The following is a 15946-nucleotide window of genomic DNA, read 5'->3' as shown; positions in this document are numbered from 1 at the left end:
TATTAACTTCCAAATGGATGAACAAAAAGTGGTATAAATATTTGAATTCTCCATTATCTTCTTCAACCCAAGAAAACAAACAAAAATCCAAACTTTTGTGTTGGGTTTGTTTCGGAGAAAATGAGGAACACAGAACATGAAGGGAAGCTGTCGGCAATGGCGGCTTTGGCCATTGCTGCTGCCATTCTCCAAGCTCATGTAGCCAGAACATGAAGGGAAGCTGTCGGCAATGGTGGCTTTGGCCATTGCTGCTGCCATTCTCCAAGCTCATGCAGCCAGAACATGAAGGGAAGCTGTCGGCAATGGTGGCTTTGGCCATTGCTGCTGCCATTCTCCAAGCCCATGCAGCCATTCCAGAGATGAATAAGTCTCAACAATTATCTCGACAGATTCACAAGAAGTTAAAGCTTCTTAATAAGCCTGCCGTCCACACCATCTACGTAACATCTTTATTTTCATTGCGTTTTTTTAAATTTTTTTTAATGCTTTTTTTACGTATAATTTTGCATGGGAATTATGCAGAGCAAAGATGGAGATATTATCGATTGCGTTGACATTTACAAACAGACTGCTTTTGACCATCCGGCTCTAAAGAACCACACCATTCACGTTTATATATTTTATCAAATTTTTGTTTAGAAGTAAGGTACGACGTGTTTTGAGATAAACTGAAAATAGAACGATAAAGGTTAAGTTCAAAGTGGACAATATTATAGTATTGTGGAGATTCGTGGTTTCTAAGTTCTGAACACTTTTTAATCGATGCTTGCGTACATGCATGTAGATGAAACCCAATTGGGCTGTCGATATGAAGATGGTAACTGCCCAAAACGAGTCGTTTCGATCTAATCTATTTCAAGTATGGCAAAAAAGTGGGAGATGTCCCAAAGGAACTATTCCAATTGGTAGGGTTCGTAAAGAAGACTTACTAAGAGCCAATTCTTTAAAAAACTTCGAGAAGAAATTTCCTATTGGAGGTTCCAAACTTGGGGCGGAAGTCAATCGTTCTGTAAGCAAAAGCTAACTTGTTTTATAATTTGGTGTTAAATATGAACCAGACGGCGATCTTGGTTACACTAGGGTACAACTATATTGGCACTTATGGAGAGATTAATGTTTGGAACCCTAAAGTTGTCAGCTGCAAAACTTTGGTTGAAAAATGGGCCTTCTGAAAGTTTTGATAGCGTAGAAGTTGGCTGGACTGTTTTTTTAAAAAAAAAAAAACTTACAGCAATTGAATGCACTTAATATATATTTTAATTTGTTATTGTTGTTATAGGTAAATCCGAGGCTATATGGAGATACAAGAACTCGACTCAACCTAAATTGGACAGTAAGATTGAGGATTTTCACTGCTAAGAGCATCGAAAAATTTTGAGTATCTAACATGGAAAAATGGTTAGGTGGACTCCTACAAGTCGACGGGGTGCTTTGATTTAACTTGCAGTGGGTTTGTCCAAACAAACGCTGTAGCCTTGGTGGAACCATCGAACCCATGTCATCAATTTCAGGTGGACAATAATGCAGTGATTGTATCTTCCAGGTATCTTATTTTATATCCAATCAAAGAGTAATGATGGTAGGTGTATTCGATTGAGGATTGTTAAGAGGGAGTTTCATTCACTTATGAATTTATAAGTAAAAAATACATCGCTATGGTTAACAGACATTTTGGAAAAATTCAAAATAAAGCTATTAAAGTTTAGGCTGAAAATAAACCATATCATTTCATTGTAGGGAGTCGTAATTTCTAACGTATGGTTAATGTTAATAAATTCAGAATCCTCAATCAGGCAATTGGTGGCTAAAGGTACAAAGGCAGCCAGTGGGGTATTGGCCGCGGGACGCTATTCGGATACTTGAGCCACAGTGTGACACTGGTGGAATGGGGCGGAGAAGTGTTCAGCTCAGAATTAAAGAAAGTGGTGCACACGGGGACGCCCATGGGGAGTGGAGATTATGCAGGGGCGCACGCCTACTACGCTAGCTATGTGAGCACGCTGAGGATTGTGGACTATTCGCTGCAATTGAAGTATCCAGAGAGAGTCGGAACATGGGCTGATGAACCTACTTGTCACTCTGTTATAATTTTCAAGAAACTTACACTAGTGAACCTGTCTTCTACTATGGCGGTCCTGGTCGCAGCGGTGACTGCCATTGATATCATTTAGGCTTCTCGTGGGTTAATAATGGGGAAATTTTATTTTGCTAATAAATTGAAAGGCAACAAAATAAACTTTGGGAATTTTATCTCATTGGTCGGAAAACATTATTTACAAAATAACAATTGAAAATTAAATCAAATGCCCAGCCGGCAACCGGCAACCGGCAACTGGCAACAGGAAACCGGCGACCGGCAGTCTTCTTATGTACTGACTTCAGCAGCCCTGCTAAATCAAATCAAAAGTCCGTATTCTTATGTACAACGAAAACAGAGTAATTTATTTCTCTCTGTTCATTAAGAAAAAGAAACCCTTTAAAACGCTGAAAATTGCAGAAATCCACCAAAAAGGCCACCGATTTTGAATCCAACGGATGGAATTTACCCTGTCCACATCAGTAGCTCCGAGACCCAGTCGACATCGGGTGTCAATGGCTGCGCCACTGAGTTGTCTTTGCTGAGTTTCGCATACATTTTAGCTCTCAGGTCTCTCCCAGATTCCACTCTTTCCATTGCAGGTTCTTCTTCATAATTCTTCCCCCATAATTCGTAATTCCCGGTGGTCGGAGTCGACGATGAGCTGTAGAAACCAGAGCCGGAGGGAGAATGCAAATTTTGTCCCAATTGAACTCCCCATTGAGGGGTTGCTTTCATTTCCCCCATTTGAAGGTTACGAATGGACAAAACGAGCCCATTCATCGAATTAAACGACCCGCCGCCGAGTTGGGGGCAATTCGGCGACATAGGAGGTGAATCGGACGGCGAGGAGACCGGCGGCGTTGATAGAATTGAAGTGGGTGAGGTCAGAGATGACCCCTTGGCAAAATAGGAATCAAATGCGAGTGAGTCGCCCGAAACCGGAGTTCTCGGGCTCTGCTGTGACAGAACCCGAAGCTGCCCTGTCGTGTGGGCGAAAAAACAGACACGTCGGCGGCAGGCCAATCCATCCTTACAGGGTTGAGTCCGATACCGAGCGGGATGGAGCCAACACTCGAAAATCCCGTGAGCAAGTGAGCAAGAATCCCCTTTCTTGCAATTCCCTCTCCGAAATTCCGGACAAGCCGTGCCGGAATATTGATACATCCTCGGATCTCTCCGGCGAGCCTTCTCGCCGGGATGGGCATACGGACACTCAGTCCAATCATGCGACCGACTACGTGGGCATCTCCGGATTTTGAACTCAAACATCCGAAAATCGTCACAGGAAAAACCATTAACCGGCGAGTCCGCCGCGTCCACTTCGTCAGAATCAGCCGCAGAGGGAAGGTAACGGTGAATGGCAGAAGAGAAGTCAACCCCGGCGCCGATGAAGACCGGCGAGGAAATTCCGGTCATTTGATGGTCTTCGAGTGGGTCCCTGGAGGGGAGTTGAATTGTATGATTGAATCTATATTGTCCGTGGATCATCGTGTTTCAGCCGACTCTGCGAATGAAGAGAAAGTATCGGCTGCGAACGAACATATAAACCGATGAAAAGAGAGACCAAATTTTTAACCGTAAGTGGGTTACCGGGTTGGTAAGAGTTGGGTTAACTTAAAACTGCAAATACTAACCCCACCGTTTTAAAACAGACCCGCTGATTTATTCTAAATAAATAAAGAATAAAGAAGGTTAGGTAAATATAATTAACAAATAACCAAGTTTAATTAGCAATATTTAATCAAATTTTTAGCGATTGAAAAGTGATTAAACGGCAGGCCTAATCAGTAATCACTACGCATGCACACACGACTAAATGGATCTTTTTTTAATAAGGACAAAAACAGTAAATTCTATTTTTTTTATTTTCATAATTCATGGGTCCCACTCAGAATATCAGCTGCCAGGTGGACAGATAAGGTTGTACGGTCAATTCAACTCGTGTCGCAGTGACCCAGGTTGGAGTTTCATATTTATATCCACGTGGCTGATAGGGCCTGGAGTTGAGAGTGACGTAGCGATGCCTTTAACATTCCATGACTATCCATGTGTATACGTGGCACTACTTGTGGCTTTGTAACAATCCCTGACTTTTTTTATTTATTTATTTTATTTTACTTGTTCTAGTGGCGGTTCCCACATCTGCAATAATATTGCTGCTCTTAATACATTATTATACATATATGTATATATATTATAAAAATAATTATTTTTTTAAGTATGATTTAATTATAGATTATTATAAATAATAGTTATTAAATAATCATTTTTCTTAATCTTTTTTAAAAATATATTAAAGTCGCAATTGTATGCAATAAAAGAGTATAACAAAGCTCATTATACTAAAAAGCCCTTAAATGCTCCATAACTTTGTTAGATTAATTAAAATCATAAATTGACAATTAATTTGGATATTAGTGGAGTTGGGTTCCAAATCCCATTGTAATCACAAGCAAAATTAACCACATGCGTTACCCTTTTCAAACCCACAGTTATATAAATTTTGTAATAAAGTTGGTGGGACCCACCATTTTATCCATATTTTTTATAATTTAAAGATAAGAACCATTTATTTATTTATAAAATAAATTAATTTAACCAAACTATGTCTTATAATCATAGGTTAAAAGTGGTATTTATATTTTAAAGTTACAACTTGCGGATTGTAGACAAGAATAAACATATCTCTTCTAGTAATGAAGATTGTCTGGAATCTTTAAAGTTATATTTTTTTGGAATATTTTTTTAATAAACATTAATTATGAAAATAAATAAAAGAAATAATAACACACACTTGGGTCTATATAATGTTTCAACTACTAAATAGTATAAATGGTTAAATTTTTTTAATTTTGTATTTAAAATTAAAAGAATTTAAATTGTATGTAAGATTAATTAGTTTTAAATTTTTTTAATGGGTTGGGCCTGAATCCGGTGGTCTTCCATCTCTGAATATCTTTGATAACGAGCTTTGGGTTTGGGCCGTTGATAATATAAAGGGCAGCCATGTAATTTTACGTTTAACAATTTTAATTTTTAAATCTCTGTTCTTCCCTTTGGTATTATTATAAATACAACTTTTATTTATATATTTTTCAATTTTGTGTATACATTCGATTAAAAATTATATTAATGAAGGAATAATAAATTTAAATAAATGATAATTTAAAGAATTTTAAATATTATTTAAAAACCTTTTTTTTTTTTTTTTTTGTGTAAATACAAAATAACGAAAATTGGCGGGTATCGGAGGAGGAGGAAGTTGCTTCTGGAAGGGTTTTTCTTCAACCTCCACAGATTCTCTTCGTTTTCAGGTATTCTCAGTCGCACACTCTGCGAACCTCAACCCTTCTCTTTTTCTTCGTTTCTGCGGGCAATGTCGCTTTGCTTTGGGACATTATCGATCCAGTTCTAGAATTTAGACCTTTCAAAGCTATTAGTTCATTGATATTTCAGTTCAGTGTTTCTAAGCTGCTATGATCTAGATTGATTTCAATCGTATCCAAATCCGACTGTCATGATCTGGAGCTCTTCTGCTTATGTCTAACATGCGTTGATGGTTGCTTAATTAGATCGTCAGTTTTTGCTCCATTCTCTATTAGCAGAGCCTTGCATTGATGTTTTATTGGCATGTGTTTCTATTTGTATTTTATCGAATGCCATTGTTTTTGGATTGAAGTTTCTCCGTGTTTAACTATCTAAGCCAATGGTTTCAATCGTTAATGTGTTTTCAAATGACGATGCTAGTGAAGGAAGCTTACAGGTTTCACTCTGGTGTCTTGTTAGGCTTTTAATTTGTAGAACAAGGCAAGAAATCGTATCACCTAACAGAAAGTGCGTTTGAATTTGGAGGTTTTCTTCTCATTGATTTTTAATACATGTTCCCTGTATGTGCGTTATTGCAATGGTTGAGAGTCATTTATGATATGCTTTTATTTGGTTGGACCTTTCATAATTTGTCAAAGTGGGAAGTATATATTGTTCGCATACTGAGAATTTCAGTGAGAAAATACCATGGCTATTTGCCGCCTGTTTCTTGAAAATTAATATTACATTATGAACTTTCCGTTTGGGTTTTTTTCTGAGGCAGTGCTTTCAAAACTGGTCCAATGTGGAAATTGTACTTACATTTTCATTTCCATCAGGAAGGATGGCGGTGCGCTCTCGTTGTATGTTCTCTGAAATTTGGTCTCAAATGTGGAGGCATAATCGAGCAGTTGAATGGGCAGATTTAGGCTTTGTTGGTTTCTGTCCTGAAAGACAGATCTCTGTTTGGAATGGACGCTCCAAACAGCTTGAGGATATGAGCATCAAATAGGGAAAGCCAAATCTTATTTGTTTCTCAAATGAACCATGCGGATCTGGGTAAATAGAGTTCAGAAGTCACATCCCCGATTCACTTTTCATCTAATATGAACTTTTGGGTGACCCAATATGAACTTTTGGATGACCCACCACCTAACTTCTAATTGCCTGAAGTTTGTACTATCACATTTCTTGTAAGCCAATTCTTCTGGTAATCAAGGAGGCCAAGAACCAAAGCAAGAGGTCGGCTTTTATCGTGGATTAGGAAACACAGAACAGTCTTAACGCTTCCATTTTAATTCAAGCATATAGGGGCACTAGCATTGCTCCAATCTGCAAGAAAAAGCAAAATATGACAACCCTTTTGATAGTATTCAAATTGGAATTGCTTGACGGAAGCTAATTGCTGCCAATTGCTCATTTGTTTAATGAGCAGAGACTTAAATTGTTTGTTTGGTTGGATGTCTTGGCTTTCCTTAGAATTTACTTGTAAATCTGATTAGTTCGTATAAATGAGGAAGGCATGTACCTGCTGCTTCACAAGCCGATCTCCCAACATCAATCATCAGAATCCCAACAGTGACAAGCCTTCTCAGGTGCTAGTCCGCCTTCTATCTCCAAGAAATTCTCTCTTTTAACTAATTAAACTACGTCTTTTACTGTTTCCTTCTTATCTGATAAAATTTGTTTTGCATTTGAATTTGGCTAGAGTGCTGTTGTGACCATGGAAACCACGCAGAAGAACAATGCCAATGATGTTTCAGGGGTACTGATTTGTTTCATCATTTTGTACATACCGGGATCTGTTTATATAATCTGACATTTTTAGTGATCATTCTGATAAAAGGGATATCTGAAATCTGAACTTTTATTCTTATTAGAGTTTTGATTATTTATATGGTTTCCGGGATCTCCTTCCTGATTTACTCTCATATTTTTTTGACAGGCTGTTAAAGAGAACTCGGCCAAACTAAGCCCTCCACGTGCTGCTAATATCTTACTGAACCATGACTTCTCAATGGGACTGCAACATTGGCACCCCAACTTCTGTAATGCAACTTTGGCCGAGATAAATTATCAGGAGGAAGCATCCATCAATTCACGTGTTAAGTATGCTGTTGTGAAGGATCGGAATGAATGCTGGCAGGGACTGGAACAGGAAATCACCAACAAGATTTCCCCAGGTATTACTTATTCAGTTTCAGCAAATGTTGGAGTGTCAGGATCTCTTCATGGATCTGCTGATGTCCTAGCAACTTTAAAGCTAGTACATGAAGATGCTGCTACTAGCTATTTGTGCATTGGAAGGTAACTGACTTTATTGTCCCATTTCTAATATTTTTCCGTAAAATGGAAATAACTGGAGTTGAAAAACTAATAGATAAAAGTGCATGCAGAACTTCTGTGTCGAAAGAGAAGTGGGAGAAGTTGGAAGGGACATTCTCCCTTCCAACCATGCCAGACCGTGTTGTATTCTATCTGGAAGGGCCTTCTCCAGGTATTGATTTGCTCATACGGTCAGTCGAGATTACCTGTGCCAGTCCTAACGAATTGGAGGTAATTTTTTCATATTTAAACTAACCTCATCCTTCTTAATTGAGTAAGCGAATTCAGAAATCCTGTTGTCTGCCTAAGCTTTCTTATCAGACTCCGTATCCAAAACTTCAATGGAATTTAACGTCTATGGTTCTTATGTGGATCATTGTCATTCAAATTAAATTGCTGCTTTTCTATCATTGAACTTAACTCTCTCTTCATGACTACGAATCCGAGAAGGCTGGAAGTGCCAATGCTGACGATGAGAATATTATTCTAAACCCAAGATTTGACGATAACCTCAACAATTGGTCTGGAAGAGGATGCAAAATTGCTCTGCACGATTCAATGGGAAATGGAAAAGTTCTCCCACAGTCTGGTAAGTATTTTGCCTCTGCAACTGAGCGCACACAGAGCTGGAACGGGATTCAGCAGGACATCACAGCAAGGGTGCAGCGAAAGCTTGCCTATGATGTGGCCGCTGTTGTTCGTGTATTTGGCAACAATATCACCACTACTGATGTACGGGCTACTTTATGGGTGCAAACACCTAATTCTCGTGAACAATACATCGGAATTGCCAAGTTAGTTTCTCAATTTATCTTTTGCACCTTGATACAAATAAACTTGTGCAATTTATGAAGAAACTGAAAGTTGATTGATTTGATGAAGTGTGAAGGCAACAGATAAGGACTGGATACAATTACAGGGAAAGTTTCTTTTAAATGCTTCCCCATCAAAGGTTGTCATCTATATTGAAGGTCCACCTTCAGGAGTTGATATTCTCATTGATAGTTTTGTTGTCAAGCATGCACAAAAGATTCCTCCTTCACCTCCACCAATTGTTGAGGTTGCTTGAATGAACTGCAAATCAATTTTAGGAATTTCCATACTTGAATTAATGTGTGAGTTTCAGGCTAATTGGTCTTGGTTTATATCGTGCAGAATCCAGCCTATGGAGTCAACATAATCGAGAACAGCAATCTAAGTAATGGCACCAATGGATGGTTTCCCCTTGGAAGTTGTACACTAAATGTTGGAATGGGGTCGCCTCATATCGTTCCTCCTATGGCCCGAGACTCCCTTGGCCCTTCTGAACCTCTTAGTGGCCGCTACATCCTCGTGACAAATCGCTCGCAGACTTGGATGGGTCCTGCTCAGATGATAACTGATAAGGTGAAACTCTTTCTAACATACCAAGTGTCTGCTTGGGTAAAGATTGGCTCCGGGGCAACTGGTCCTCAAAATGTCAACGTTGCACTTGGAGTGGATAACCAATGGGTCAATGGAGGGCAAGTCGAGATCAGTGATGCTCGATGGCATGAAATTGGGGGTTCCTTTAGGATTGAGAAGCAAGCAGCAAAGATTATGGTTTACATACAAGGTCCTTCTCCAAATGTCGACTTAATGGTCGCGGGACTTCAAATTTTCCCTGTTGACCACCATGCAAGGTTAAGATATTTGAGGTCACAGACAGATAAGGTAAAGTTTAGACATACACACACACTGTCACGTATAGGAAGAAATTATAAAATTTTAATACCGTAAGAATGGAATCTGGAGTCTTGGTGCAATATTCTTGGCATGAAGTATTATGCTCCTCCTAACATATAGTAAATGCATTGGTCATATAGTTTGATCTGCAATATTAGTTTTTAGCGTTCCTTGATTCTTCAGGTTTCGTTTTATGCATCATGATCTTAACTTTTCTTGGTTCCAACCACCTATTAGGTTGACATATCATTAAGCAAGCGAATGCTGAATATGCTTTTATCATTAAAATTTGGACAACTGCAGGTCCGCAGGCGTGACATCACCCTCAAGTTCTCAGGATCTAGCTCTAGTGGCTCGTTTATAAAAGTCAGACAAATGCAGAACAGTTTTCCTTTTGGGACTTGTATTAGTAGATCAAACATTGACAACGAAGATTTTGTCAAATTCTTCGTGAAGAATTTTAACTGGGCTGTGTTTGGAAATGAGCTCAAGTGGTATTGGACAGAGTCACAGCAAGGAAAATTAAACTATATGGACGCCGATGAGTTACTGGATTTATGCAAGAGCCACAACATAGAGACTCGTGGTCACTGCATCTTCTGGGAAGTGCAGGACACCGTACAACAATGGGTTCAATCCTTGAACAAGAATGATATGATGGCTGCTGTTCAAAACCGCCTTACAGGACTATTGACACGCTACAAGGGAAAGTTCAAGCACTATGATGTCAACAATGAGATGTTGCACGGATCATTCTATCAAGATCATCTCGGCAAAGATATTCGAGCGGACATGTTCAAGAACGCTAACAAACTCGATCCATCAGCTCTCCTATTCGTGAATGACTATCACGTCGAGGATGGATGTGACACCAGATCTTCTCCAGAGAAGTACATCCAGCAAATTCTTCAACTGCAAGAGCAAGGCGCTCCAGTGGGAGGAGTTGGGATCCAAGGGCATATCGATAGTCCAGTGGGACCAGTTGTTAGTTCTGCTTTAGACAAAATGGGAATTCTTGGCCTTCCAGTCTGGTTCACAGAACTCGACGTGTCGTCCATCAATGAACACATTAGAGCCAATGATTTGGAAGTGATGCTTCGAGAAGCTTTTGCTCATCCCGCAGTAGAAGGTATAGTGCTATGGGGATTCTGGGAGCTGTTCATGAGCCGGGACAATTCTCATTTAGTGAATGCAGAAGGCGACATCAACGAAGCTGGCAAACGATACCTTTCTCTGAAACACGAATGGCTTTCTCATGCAAGTGGGCAGATGGATGAGAAAAATGAATTCAAATTTCGAGGGTTTCAGGGAACATACAACGTGCAGATTGTGAATGGCAGCTCTAAGAAAATCACTAAGACATTTGTGGTGGAAAAGGGGGATGCACCTGTGGTGATATCTATAGATCTGTGAAGCTGCACTGCCTTTTCATCTCCAAAGATGTGGGGTTATAAAATAAAAAGTTTCCCATTATGATGTGTGTGTGATTTGTAATCTGTTAGTTCCAATGAAGATGATAAATACACGTGTGCTATTGTTGGTTTCGTTGTGAAGTTGTGCTGATGATTACATGGACAATCCTTAAAACCTGTTGAATCGTTTTTAAACTCTGGACCCAATTAAGGAAAAGTATTGGGCCGGAGTGAGGTATAGGCCCAGGAGGAGTATAGAAAGAAATAAATCCGAGGCTCCTTTGTATTGTAGAGTAACGTTTGTGAAGTGGCAGTAGTAAAAAGCGAGGGCCCCAAAGAGCATCAAATCAAAGTGATGGGAGAAAGGTTTGTGGGTAAGTTCCTTTCCTTTCCTTTCCTTTCCTTTCCTTTCCTTTCCTTTGCTTTGTTTGTTTCTTTGTTTGTGTATCTGAAAGGGTAAAGAAAGAAGATGAAGGGGGGAGGAAGGGGACCCAGAAAGAGTCCCATCGTTGTCCCTAAATACCTGGTTCAGGTGGAGCCCACGCCCCACATGGGTGTATGACCCCACCACGTATTTGTTTGGTGGTTTTGATTTGTATTGGTAATTGAATGGCAAGTGGGTAAGTACAGTTTTTAAACGTCTTTGTTAGAAGAGGTTTTTATACTCTGAATATTTCGTTTCCCTCTCCAAATAAGATCTCAAAATCAATCTCCCTTAAGAATCCAGGGTCATCACTGTCACATCATTCGGGGTATAGCTCTGATATCATTTGTAACTGTGCAAACTCATCGTTAGCAGATATTGTCTGTATTGCTGTGAGCCTCACGATTTTAAAATGCATCTACTAAAAAGAGTTTTTCACACTTTTATAAAAAATGTTTCATTCTTCTTTTCAACTAACTTACGATTTCTCAAATGTGTATTATGGATATTGGAGATTTGGAAAGTGAAGAAAGAAAGTGAAATAAAAGAGAGGAGTGGTGGTGGAGTGGAGTAGCAGTAGCAGTAGTAATTGGTGTATTGGAGAACAGACCCCGCGGTGTTCTCGCGCGCCTTCCCCTCTTCCCTAACACTGACACAACCACCACCCACACTGCCACTTTTCTCTCCATTTCTATTTTCATTCAAATATACTCTTTACTTTTTAAATTCAAATTGGTTGATGCCTTGATTTCCAAACAAAAAAAAGTCTTATACATGACCCTAAATTTGTACGTATTGAAAAAGATTTTAAGTTGTGGATGTGCAAGATGCATGCCTATTGAGGAAAATAGTCTTGCAGGTCGAGGTTAACGAGGGGAATTCTCGATTCCTTTACTTTTCCGTTACTTTTAAACGCACTTGTATTTTCTCTCGAGTTCGATCGTTTTCAAGCCCATTCTATATTGGGTTTGTTCTTGATTTTCTTTCCTTTTTTGTGTTTAGGGTTAATGTAAAAAATTAAACCTAGCTAAGTAAAATTACATTATTTTGGAATTACTATAACTTTTAAAATAATTGCTAATTATTTAATTTGGTAAATTCTAATTTTAAATTTGTAAAACGTTATAATTGGTAAAATAATATCTAAATAACTAGTCATTATTTCAATTATTTTATATTAACATTTAGCAATATTTTACTATAAGATAATTGCTTTAAAACTTACTGATCTATATTATTTGATAAAATTATAGGAAAACAATTATTATAAAAATAGAATTAGATGAAATATGTATGAATGAAAAAAAAAATGATAGATAGAAGCTGATTGAAATTTTAAAAAAATAGTCGATAAATATGATAGTTTTTATTTTTATTTTATTTTTACTTTTATTATATTATTACAAATATAATACAACTTAAAACATAGGGACCCATATTGTTTTTCTGAATCAATATTATATTTATAAAGTATTAAGAGGTCATTATTTTAGTCCCTTTAACTTTTGTACCATTTTCCCTTTAAATGTTTAAATAAATTATTTGTTATTTTTTAACTCAAAAATGGTTTTGTCGTTTCCGTTAATTTTAAATATTTTGATATTTTGCACTTATGTCACTTCATCAACTTCAAATACTTAGTTACATGAATATTTTATTCTATATAAAAAAAAATATATATATATATATATATATATATATATATATATATATATATATCGCATTAAACCTTTTAAATAATATTTTTTTAAAAACTTATATTATTTGTAAAAGAATGGTTAAACGTTTACAATAAATGTACAATAAAAGTCTTAGACATTGAAATATATTAAATATTAATACTAATATTAATAAAACTGATCAAAAGGACGAATTATGACTTGGTGGGTCCCGCCTCAATTCTTCTCCAAAACATTTTTCTATAATTTACTTTTATATATTTAAACCTTATTTTATTTAAAGAATTTCATCACATATTTTCATAATCAATAAAGTTTAATAATTAAGGAATTAATGATTGCGTATACGTTACTGGGTCAATGAACTTAATTAACTATGCTACCTAATTTACTTTGCAATTAGTTTAAAGGTATAATTAAGGATTTAATTGTAATAACTTATGCCCATCATTTTAATCATGATTCGAAATTTAGATTTGTACATGTGTGCCCCAACATTCCCCTACACCTCCTACAATACTTTCTTCTAACATCTCCACAAACCAACCCGAGTCTTAAATAGCATCTACTAAGGAGAGGTTTCCACTCCCTTATCAGAAATGTTACATTTCTCTTTTTAATCGATGTGCGATCTTACAATCCACTTTCTTGAAGGCCAGTGCCCTTGTTGGCACACCTTGTTGTCTGACTATGATACCTTCTGTAACAGCCTAAACTCATCATTAGCAGTTATTATCTTATTTATGATTTTCCTTTTAAGGACATCTATGGAGAAGATCTAGTCTTATTTCCCTGTCAATGCCTTCCAATAGGACCATAGGTGGTTGACTTGAGTTAATTTGGTGATTGAGAAAGGAAAAGGAATATATCTGGATGGAAAATAAGGGCAGTAAATAGGGGTGGCCGTTATGTTGCCAAATATCGACAAAAAGAGTTGGTAGACTGTTAAAACATGTCCTACAAATATCAAACATGAAATTGAAGCCTTAAATGTATGGGTGTGACACACAGATGAGACACTAACAGCTCATTTCATATGATATGCTTCTAAGAAAAGACGCCATGATTTGATTCTCGAAAGGCCTCAAACTCAAACGCCATCCCCCAATCCAACTCTTTCTCGTACTCTAAAGTTATGAATCTTTGAACCATCAACTGGATCATAATATGTCACGATATCTTATGAATTTAGCTAGCTCACATAAACATAAGTTTAATCGTGAATTTTAAAACTAATTAAAATACGATGTTTTAGGGTGAATTATCGAGAGTTTGGTCAAAACCTCACTAGACATGAAAACGTTGTCTTATTCTATTCAACTCAAATGACAAACCGATCCATGAGGCATTACTTTTGTTTTCCTATCCCATCACATACTATGATATGATCAACAACTAATAATAACAATCTAAGTAATGTCCACAAGAATAAATGAAAATTATTGATGTATTGATGTATTTGAAATAAAATATTATAAATATTTTAGAGTATATAAATAAACTGAGAACCATATCTGAATGAGATTGATCTTGAGAATAGAATGACTAAGAAAGATTCAAAACAATTGAAAGTTACTATCTATAACAACAACATACACCTTTATTTTCAATGGCGGAACGATAGAAACTCCATAATTAAACATGTTTTGACTAATTTAGGGAACAATCATGGGTTTTCAAGTAAATGAATACATCTTTATTGGTATAATGCTTTCTAGAGAAGCCTTAAACAAAGCCACGAGAACTTATGCTTAAAGTGAACAATATCATACAATTGTGGAGAGTCGTATGATATCAGAGTCATGACCTGAACTTAGTTACGACAATAGAATCCTCAAATATTGAACAAAGATTGTGAGCCTCTAAGGTGTAGTAAAAATGTGATTAAAGTGTAAAACAAAAAATGTACAATGTTCAAGAGCTCGAGAGAAAGGGGTGGAGCCTCGATTAAGGGAAAGACTGTGAATATATTTTGTTCGTTAGGAGTGAGTTCAGACTAATTTAGGTAGAGAGAGAGTTAAATTGAGAGGGAATATTGATAGAGGTGGCAGAGGAGAGAGAGAGAGGTAGAGGGTAGAGGCAATTGGGAAATGGGGAAAAAATGAAAGGAAAAAACACCTGGGGATGGAGCGTATTGACCGGCAGTACAGCACGTATTATAATAATATAAGGAGCATGGGGAAGGTGCGAGAGATGAAGGAACAGCACACACCCACTGCGCTCTACAGTGCACAGCCCAAACATGGAGTGAAGTAGTAGTAGTAGTAGTAGTAGTTACCAGTCCCTGACTTGTCTTTTCCCAACGCTTCAAACCCTAAGCGCAGCCCAGGCCCCGTTTTTAGCGCGCGACTTTCGGGACTTCCCTGGGGCTTCCCATCCAATCCTCTAAACGCCCACCCATTTTCCTTTGCCTTTTCTCTTCCTCGGCAGTCGGCCCCCTCCCCCCTTCCCTTACCATGCACGTGCTTCTGGTCACCGCCTACAGTGCTCCCTTATAATGGATATCCACTCCACCAACTTCCCTCCTTTTCAGTTCAACCACGACAGCGATTTAAATGTTTTCAATATATTATGCTTAGATTCCATATCTTTCAATAATTTCTTTAATTATGAGGATTGTTTTGTATATTGAATTAAAATATCCATGTGGGTATAAACCACATGATTGTGCTTAATGATTAATTTGGTTAACCAGGAAAACAGATCACACGCACCCTAAACAGACTACCACAGCTCAATGTGGATTCACTTGTCTAACTGTTTGTATCATTTTAATGGCTGCCTCTAAGGATTCAGTCCGCGATCAGGGAGCCGCCGCCGGAGGAAAGTAGGCTCATCATTTCGCACTCGTCCATATTTTTGTTAATTATCGCTAAATTATGAGATCCAAGTACCAGGCTTACTGCTAGCCCCCCACTGTTTGTAGATTTGGTTAGTAATAAGTTTGATTATACTCACATGCCCACGAACAATTATTAACAAAAATTAAACAAAAATGTATAAAGATTTACCTGTT

The 15946-nt window shown here is 37.6% G+C and overlaps 3 protein-coding genes across 6 annotated transcripts; 2 read left to right on the top strand and 1 right to left on the bottom strand.

The window, feature by feature from the left end:
* Positions 1-114: 114 nt before the first annotated feature.
* Positions 115-2239, top strand: LOC111481235. Its single transcript, XM_023126630.1, has 8 exons — positions 115-136; positions 283-440; positions 523-609; positions 785-1009; positions 1059-1151; positions 1280-1333; positions 1404-1543; positions 1781-2239. Exons 1-8 carry the CDS (start codon positions 121-123, stop codon positions 1806-1808), a joined length of 801 nt encoding a protein of 266 aa, XP_022982398.1. The 5' UTR covers positions 115-120; the 3' UTR covers positions 1809-2239.
* Positions 2213-3663, bottom strand: LOC111481230 (zinc finger CCCH domain-containing protein 20-like). The gene has a single exon (XM_023126623.1). It carries the CDS (start codon positions 3566-3568, stop codon positions 2543-2545), a length of 1026 nt encoding a protein of 341 aa, XP_022982391.1. The 5' UTR covers positions 3569-3663; the 3' UTR covers positions 2213-2542.
* A 1657-nt stretch (positions 3664-5320) lies between these two features.
* Positions 5321-10968, top strand: LOC111481197. Of its 4 annotated transcripts, none has more exons than XM_023126566.1 (9): positions 5321-5394; positions 6226-6981; positions 7095-7151; positions 7332-7693; positions 7783-7942; positions 8162-8505; positions 8594-8771; positions 8867-9403; positions 9719-10968. In XM_023126566.1, the coding sequence occupies exons 2-9, from the start codon at positions 6898-6900 to the stop codon at positions 10826-10828; spliced, it is 2832 nt and encodes a 943-aa protein (XP_022982334.1). In that variant the 5' UTR covers positions 5321-5394; positions 6226-6897; the 3' UTR covers positions 10829-10968. The 4 variants fall into 4 exon arrangements, with proteins under 4 accessions (XP_022982334.1, XP_022982336.1, XP_022982335.1 ...); XM_023126568.1 differs by having other exon boundaries at positions 5378-5394; positions 6230-6981; XM_023126567.1 differs by lacking the exon at positions 5321-5394 and adding an exon at positions 5404-5655 and having other exon boundaries at positions 6230-6981.
* The last annotated feature ends 4978 nt before the right edge of the window (positions 10969-15946 follow it).

The sequence above is a fragment of the Cucurbita maxima genome, unplaced genomic scaffold (genome assembly GCF_002738345.1).
Source record: "Cucurbita maxima cultivar Rimu unplaced genomic scaffold, Cmax_1.0 Cma_Scf00006, whole genome shotgun sequence".
Lineage (NCBI taxonomy): Eukaryota > Viridiplantae > Streptophyta > Magnoliopsida > Cucurbitales > Cucurbitaceae > Cucurbita > Cucurbita maxima.
This window is presented reverse-complemented; position numbering and strand designations above follow the sequence as displayed.

Bases quoted from the DNA above. Each gene is read 5' to 3' on its own strand.
- LOC111481235 (XM_023126630.1), top strand. The intron at 441-522 runs GTAACATCTTTA...GGAATTATGCAG, and splicing joins CTGCCGTCCACACCATCTAC to AGCAAAGATGGAGATATTAT. The intron at 1,152-1,279 runs GTTGAAAAATGG...TTGTTGTTATAG, and splicing joins TTGTCAGCTGCAAAACTTTG to GTAAATCCGAGGCTATATGG.
- LOC111481230 (XM_023126623.1), bottom strand. From the start codon at position 3,568: ATGATCCACGGACAATATAGATTCAATCATACAATTCAACTCCCCTCC.
- LOC111481197 (XM_023126566.1), top strand. From the start codon at position 6,898: ATGAGGAAGGCATGTACCTGCTGCTTCACAAGCCGATCTCCCAACATC. The intron at 6,982-7,094 runs GTGCTAGTCCGC...GAATTTGGCTAG, and splicing joins ACAGTGACAAGCCTTCTCAG to AGTGCTGTTGTGACCATGGA. The intron at 8,506-8,593 runs GTTAGTTTCTCA...GATTTGATGAAG, and splicing joins CAATACATCGGAATTGCCAA to TGTGAAGGCAACAGATAAGG.